Raw genomic sequence first — 6,892 nt, 5'->3', positions numbered from 1 at the left:
TCAAGTCGGTTACAGTGACCTCCCCTGATAACATTGCAAATGGCGTAAGGGTTCAAAGGAGGGTTACTGTTGCGTTCTTAATCGAGTCGGTTAAAATGACCTACCCTGGAAATGTTTCAAATGGCATAAGTGGCGAAGATTAGCAGTAATATAGCATGTTTCTCGTTATCATTGTTCACATGATGTAACATATATATGTAACATAAAATACGAATGGTGTTGTTGTTGTTGTTTTGTATTATGCCGTCCATGCGTTCTGGCCAATTTCATAAAAATCTTATGGCACTATTTCTTCCATGATAAATTTAAACTGCTTTTATAGTTACAGAAAAAAATAGTTTGTCTAACCCAATATATAGTGACAGTACGATATATACTATTTTCAAGTTCTGCTTGTGTGGTTATAGATAGCTATAAGCGTTTAATAAAATAATTAAGAATTTGATGTTTTCACTACAATATACATAACAAAACAGTAACTTTTTTAAAATTTATTTTAAAATTCTTAACAAGTAAAACAATATAACAATAGCACATTATAAATGAAAGCACTTAGTCACGGGTTTGTCACATCTATCTAAATAGTTAAAAGTCTATTGCATAGGAAAGTCTACTTCTTGATCGTCTACTCGTCTTCTGTTTCTCTCCAGCCGTCCAAGATTTAGACTTGACCCGGAAATGACGTAAATCGGCTGCATGGTCCTCGTGTAGCATGGGCTTGTAGCTGATTGGATCACACAATTCTTGAAATTTGTAGAAGAACGCCTTGTACCCACTGTCGAGTAAATATATTTCAGGGTAGTTCAAAAGTGGGTACCTGTCTTTGTTCAACTCACGATCCTGACTTCTTAAGAAGCGATACCTGAAATGCATGAAAATCTATAGATTGAGCATATACTATAGTTACAGAAAATAAGTAGTATCTAGATACTAACTAGATTTTAATTTTAGACAAAACGCAATGATAGATATACATTTCTAGTCAAAACGCAACGATCTTTTTTTAATGAAAATTATTTAGGATTGATTAAGTACAACAATGTCAAAGAATAACTTACATTTTCGGACCTCTCTCTGACGAGAATTCACAATGAAAGATCAGTACACGTGGCTTCTCTGATGTCGGTGTTCCTTGAAGCAATGTGTTTACAGCGTCTTTTGTATAGAGGTTCACCGCCCCGCGGATATGACCACCCTCAAATTCGTAAGGATACCGACAGTCGACAACAGTTACGTTCCCTAGTTTTTCAGTGTATTTCCCCTCTAGAACGTCCGCCATTGTTTCCGAAGAGATTGATTTGAGATCGCCATGTTTTCCAGGAATTGTGGGTAATGTGTAACAACGACTTCCGTCTGCGACAAGTTCACGGGATTCTAAACGCTCAACAGCTTCGATGATGTTGTTGGAATTCTGAAATGCAAATATACGGTTACACTGATACATGTATAAACCGAAACAAAGTCAATCGTAATTAAGGACATTCATTCAGACATATTTAATTTAGCCTATGTCTATATATATATTTTTTTCTTTTATATCATTGCATTGAAATGTGTTACTCTGAAATTATATACTGTATATGATGAAGTACTATGTACGAATCAAGGAAATATAAGTTCTGTTCTATGTGAAAAGTTCTTGAAAACGTCTTTCCTATTTGAACAATTTCGGTCAAGTTCCAACTTCCGTTATGCGCACTGGAACAAATCTTTTGACCAAGATACGTACAAAAAAAAATTGTTTTCACAACGATTTGAATATGCCCGGTTTTTGTGTGTGTGGGAGGGGGGTGGAGGGGTTGCTATACATTGCATTTAAATAACTAATTTACGCGTCTTACCAAATAGTCGCCACCTTCCTTTGATTTCTTCGCTGCAGGAGATTCTACTTCAAGATTATCGTCTGCAAGTCGTTTTCCAGAAAACAAGCTTCTTCTAGCGTCGGCGGAATGGCGCGTGTTGGTGAAACGGGACGGAATCTTTATCTGTAAAATAAAACAAAAATGCATTATCCATAATAAACCCATAAAACATACATCTAAGTTAAATTATCGAATACAATATTAAATACCGCTTAAATGCCAGTGACAGTGGCCGTAAAAGATGTTGCATTTTACATCCTCTCGTAAACAGACAGGCAATGTCTGCAGTTTTTCAGATTTTTTATCTGGAGCGTACCAATTAAAGCGTTTGATTCCGTGATTTTTTTTTTCTGTCAATTCATTGAAGAAGTATAAATATTTCCATATAAATCCATAAACATGTAGACTTATAAAGTTGTTAAACAACTTATCAAAATCATAAGGATTACATAAATGTTTGTTTGTTTTTTGTTGTTGTCTTATTTTTTTTTCAATTAAAGAAAAAGGACTTACCGATAACTCGGCCCCTGAATCATCTTCTAGTTTGTCCTTTCCATACGGCGTTATTACAGCCTCGATCTCGTCCCAGATTTCACCGGAAGTTGTCTGCATCGGAGATTCCCCAGCGTTCTCAAACAAACGAAGTCTGAAAGTAAAGTGGTTGATGCCATTATATGTTATAAAACATAACTAACATTTCGTATGAAGTAAATTTTAGATGAATTATAACTAATTTTAACGCTTTATCTTTGAAAAAAGACAAAGGCGGTTGTTATTATATTGAACTAAACTGCTGAATATTTGTAATTATAAAACAAGTTGCGTATGAAAACAGAAATGGTTTAATTATTCTTCTTACGCCCATGAAACATGTAATAAAATGAAATTATCATATATTTATATTCCAAATATAAATTACATTCTTACCGTAAAGCCATATTTCGTTGTATATAAGTATAAAATCTGAAATTTTGCTTATATATTTAAACTGTTGTTTCATTAACTTATGAAGTTGTAATGCCTGAATTATAGAAAGCTCTTCTTATATATACTCTTGGTCAGTGTCTAATACTCTGTTCTCGTAATTATTAACTAATTATTTAGCTTCCGATATAGCTTTGAGCAGATTTTGTCCAAGCAATAAAAATTGAACAAATGCTGTGAAAAACATTTCCGTTTTTCCGGTATTTACAACTCCTTTAATTACAATTGTTATACGGGCATTTTTACACCTCTGCATTTTCCGGCTTGTGTGACAAAGTGAGCCGGATTAATGAAAAGATAATATTACTGTTTATTTTATTAATTGCAATTTTACACAATTTGCGATTTTTGTTTAGTTTATTAAAAAAAATGGCAAGATAGTATCTAAGGGAGGAGAAAATATTTTATGAAAAAAGTGAATAAATTAATCTACATATTTAATGATTTGTCTATAAATATATATATATAGTTATAGTTTTAAAATACTGCACATTTGTAACGTCGCTTTTCATTGGATAATTGTGACGTTTATAAAGTTTTATATACACGGCTGCTGTCGATTCATGAAGAAATCTTACTTTTTTCTCTAAAAATTATAAATTCGTTATAAAGATCGTTAACATGTTATATGGCCGTATATAAACGGCTGTTTGCAATATAACCCTCGCCTAACGGCTCGGGTTATATTTACAAATAGCCGTTTATATAGGGCAATATAACCTGTCAACGATCTTTATAACTAATAATATAAAGTTAACGCTAATGTTAATATATATGTTATTTCCATAATGAAATGGTCGATTCTCGAGAGTTCTAATAGCGAGCTCGACGAGCTGGCCCGAAGGGCCTGCTCGCAAAGCGAGCTTTACGGTAACGCGAGTACCTGCCAAGTGATGGTTTTGAAAACTTTCGTCCAAAGTACCGAATTGGACACATCGCAACCTTTCGAATTTAAAGATAACGATAAAAACCGAGGAATTCTGACTGAAAACGGATGTGTAGACTGGTCACCCGCGCAAGTCTATGGGAACCATAATTGGACAGGGAACCAGAATAACGGAAGCTGTGTATAAAAATTGAAAATCGAAGGCGCCATTTTGTTTGAAATCTGATAAATAAAAACAATTTTTTGTCGAATTTTGTTGTGAAAACTATCTAGAATGAAAGAAAATGGTCTAACTAAAAAAATGAATCGGAACACCAATATCATTTATTCAGTCGTTAACGCTGTACAGACGATTAAAGTATTGTTTACGTGACGTCACAATGTAGCGCCAAACAGCACGTGCAAAAAAAACAAATCAAGTACGCTATTTTAATGTCGCAAACGTTTTAAGTTTTACATTTATTTCACTTTAAATAATCTTTATTTCGCTTGAAAAAATATAGAGTGAAATAAAGTAAACAAAGTTTTATCAACGTTTTCAAAACTCGTTATTCATTTCACGACAGGGGCGGAGCCATATTTAACACAGTACGCGTGACGTCACACGCACTCGACACTGCATTTGAAATAAAAATGAGCGATAATTTCATACTATTTCGCGTAAGTACATCGAGCTCGCTTTGAGGCTTTGCCTTTTTCATATTATAGAAAGTTAGGGTGTCTCTTTTCACAATATTCCGGAAAGAAAATATCGTACTATTATTTTTAGTACGTTAATTTTTAACCGTTAAGCAATGGTTTTGTGCAAGGAAATAAACAAACATATCTTCTTATATATTTATACAAAGAAAGAAAACTTAAGGCTTTATATACTGAAGTATACTTATATCCAAAATATTTCGAATTTATAGAATCTTTTATTTTTACTTAATATTTTAGTACTTCCACTATTAGACATGGTGGATGATTTGGTACACTTTTGTGCATCGTGTTGTCGCTAGCGAAAGCACGACAAAGCGCCTGACGGCGCATTGTCGGACTTTCGTCTTGTCCTGTACGTCAAAACGGCGTGTTGTCGCGATGTTTTATTGTCGCTCGGCTCAAATCGAAGGATTTGCTACTTGTACATTTATAATACTGCACGTTTGTAACGTCGTTTTTCATTGGATAATCGTGCCGTTTATATTATTAGTTATAAAGATTGTTGGCAGGTTATATGGCCCTTTCTTGCATCTCAGACAGGATTATCTACCGTTTACACCGGTGCTAGAAAACTCTGTCTTACACCCCCCATGTAAGACAAGTCGCGTGTTTTAAATGACGTAATTGATGCGAGCCTTTTATGAATGAATCGCGTTCTTAGGATGACGTCATTTTTCCGTTATGAATGAAGTTGTAAGTTCATACGCTACTATAGAAAAAGTGCGTAATGAGAGTATAAGTTTTTCATAATTTCTTTTCCGAAAATAATTGACATGTAATATGCAAGAAAAAGAATCAAACACCGGCTGTTGGTACAGACCGGAATATCTAGCTCTCGGGTAACTGTTTAGCGGAAACTCGGCAGAGCCTCGTTACCGCCGTAAACAGTTACCCTCGAGCTAGATATTCCGGTCTGTACTGGCAGCCGGTGTATGATTCTTATAATATAAACGGCTATTTGTAAAGATAACCCGGCCGAGCTTATATAGTTTTATATACACGGCTGCTGCACATGTCGATTCATGGAGAAATTTTACTTTTTTCTCTAAAAAAATGATTCTTCTTGTATTATAAATTTGTTATACAGATTGTTGACAGGTTATATGGCCGTTTTGCAATATAACCTCGCCTGACGGCTCGGAAATAAATATTTCATGAGTGGCGGTAGCCACGAGTGAAATATGGTAATTTTCATGCCACAAGATGAAATTAAATCATGTATTTATAGAAAAAAACTTGAATTTTCTGTTTATTATATACATTTTTCTCTTTCTGGACATTAAATTTGAAAGACTTTCCCTTAAATTTTGAGTACTTGCAGAATTTAAAAGAAAGTAGTCCGGCAAGACACCAGTGAAAATACGGAAAATATGTTTCACTGCAGTGAAAAATAAATTTCTACAGTGAAAATACGGAAAATGAAAATACGCATTTTATTTCATCAATATTTCTCAATATTTCATTTAAAAGTATATAATAAAAACGGTTGTTTGCAATATAACCCTCGCCTGGCGGCTCGGGTTATATTTACAAACAAACCTGTCAACAATCTTTAAAACTAATAATATACACGGCTGCTGTCAGCTTATGAAGAAATCTCACGTTTTACTCTTAAAAAAGTGCTTGCTTAAGAAATAACATTGGCCTGAGAGGTGTATATCGGCTATTTAACACCGGTTTGGAGTTTTGATGCGTAGGAATTGACCACGATGGCCGCAGGCCTGAGTAGTTAATTTTGTCGCATCAAAACGACGAAACCGGTGTTAAATAGCCGATATACACCTCTCAGGCCAATGTTATTTCGATTCTATCACGATAAAATAAGGAAGATCACTAATGTTATTTTTTCAAGCGCAAATATCTTCCGGTGCCGATTTTCGTATAACGCTGTTCGATTTTCGCACCCTACTGTTGCAAAGATATAGAAATTATTAAACAAAATAAATAATGAGAAAAAAACTTTATTTTATCAAGTTTTCAACAAGTAATAGTTATAGAATATATACGAGGACTTTACCGGCTGGTATCAGCGCATGGGGCGACAACAAGAGTCAATCATAGGAAATTAATCGAGACGGAACGTCGAGATTAATTTCCATGATTGACCCTTTTGTCGCCCCATGCGCTGATACTAGCCGGTGAAGTCCGAGCTGTTTTATCGCATGACCATCTTCTCTCGTAATATTTTCTTTATTTAAACATACAAATATTTTAAGAAATATCCACAGAAATACACCATTAGATGCCGTTGAAGGAACTGGACATAAATAACCATTTCACGAGGTAAGTTGATGCATTTTTTCTACATGCGAAATAATAATCATCTTTTTAGCTCATTTTCAAAATATAATCTAGGAAATATTGTCGATAAGTATCCCGGTGTATATGTCAGAGTATATCTTGAACGCGTATTTTTTTAAAACTAACGACAATGTAGTGATTTTTTCTTAAAGGCACA

At 34.3% G+C, this 6,892-nt stretch overlaps 1 protein-coding gene across 1 annotated transcript; it reads right to left on the bottom strand.

The window, feature by feature from the left end:
* Window positions 1-519: 519 nt before the first annotated feature.
* On the bottom strand, window positions 520-2,539 carry LOC132749734 (M-phase inducer phosphatase-like). The gene is made up of 4 exons (XM_060739631.1): window positions 2,376-2,539; window positions 1,842-1,985; window positions 1,059-1,411; window positions 520-862 (listed from the first exon to the last, which is right to left on the bottom strand). The coding sequence occupies exons 1-4, from the start codon at window positions 2,472-2,474 to the stop codon at window positions 586-588; spliced, it is 873 nt and encodes a 290-aa protein (XP_060595614.1). The 5' UTR covers window positions 2,475-2,539; the 3' UTR covers window positions 520-585.
* Between the last annotated feature and the right edge of the window lie 4,353 nt (window positions 2,540-6,892).

The sequence above is a fragment of the Ruditapes philippinarum genome, unplaced genomic scaffold (assembly GCF_026571515.1).
Source record: "Ruditapes philippinarum isolate M1 unplaced genomic scaffold, ASM2657151v2 ctg22839_1_1_1_1, whole genome shotgun sequence".
In the NCBI taxonomy this organism is placed as follows: domain Eukaryota; kingdom Metazoa; phylum Mollusca; class Bivalvia; order Venerida; family Veneridae; genus Ruditapes; species Ruditapes philippinarum.
Note: the sequence above shows the minus strand (reverse complement) of the source record. Positions and strands in the feature narration are given on the sequence as shown.

What these genes read in the sequence shown, in the direction of transcription:
- LOC132749734 (XM_060739631.1), bottom strand. Translation starts at nt 2,474, where the DNA reads ATGCAGACAACTTCCGGTGAAATCTGGGACGAGATCGAGGCTGTAATA. An exon ending in ATTCAGGGGCCGAGTTATCG is followed by an intron (nt 1,986 to 2,375) that starts GTAAGTCCTTTT and finishes TTTATTTTACAG; the next exon opens with ATAAAGATTCCGTCCCGTTT. An exon ending in TCAGAGAGAGGTCCGAAAAT is followed by an intron (nt 863 to 1,058) that starts GTAAGTTATTCT and finishes CATGCATTTCAG; the next exon opens with GTATCGCTTCTTAAGAAGTC.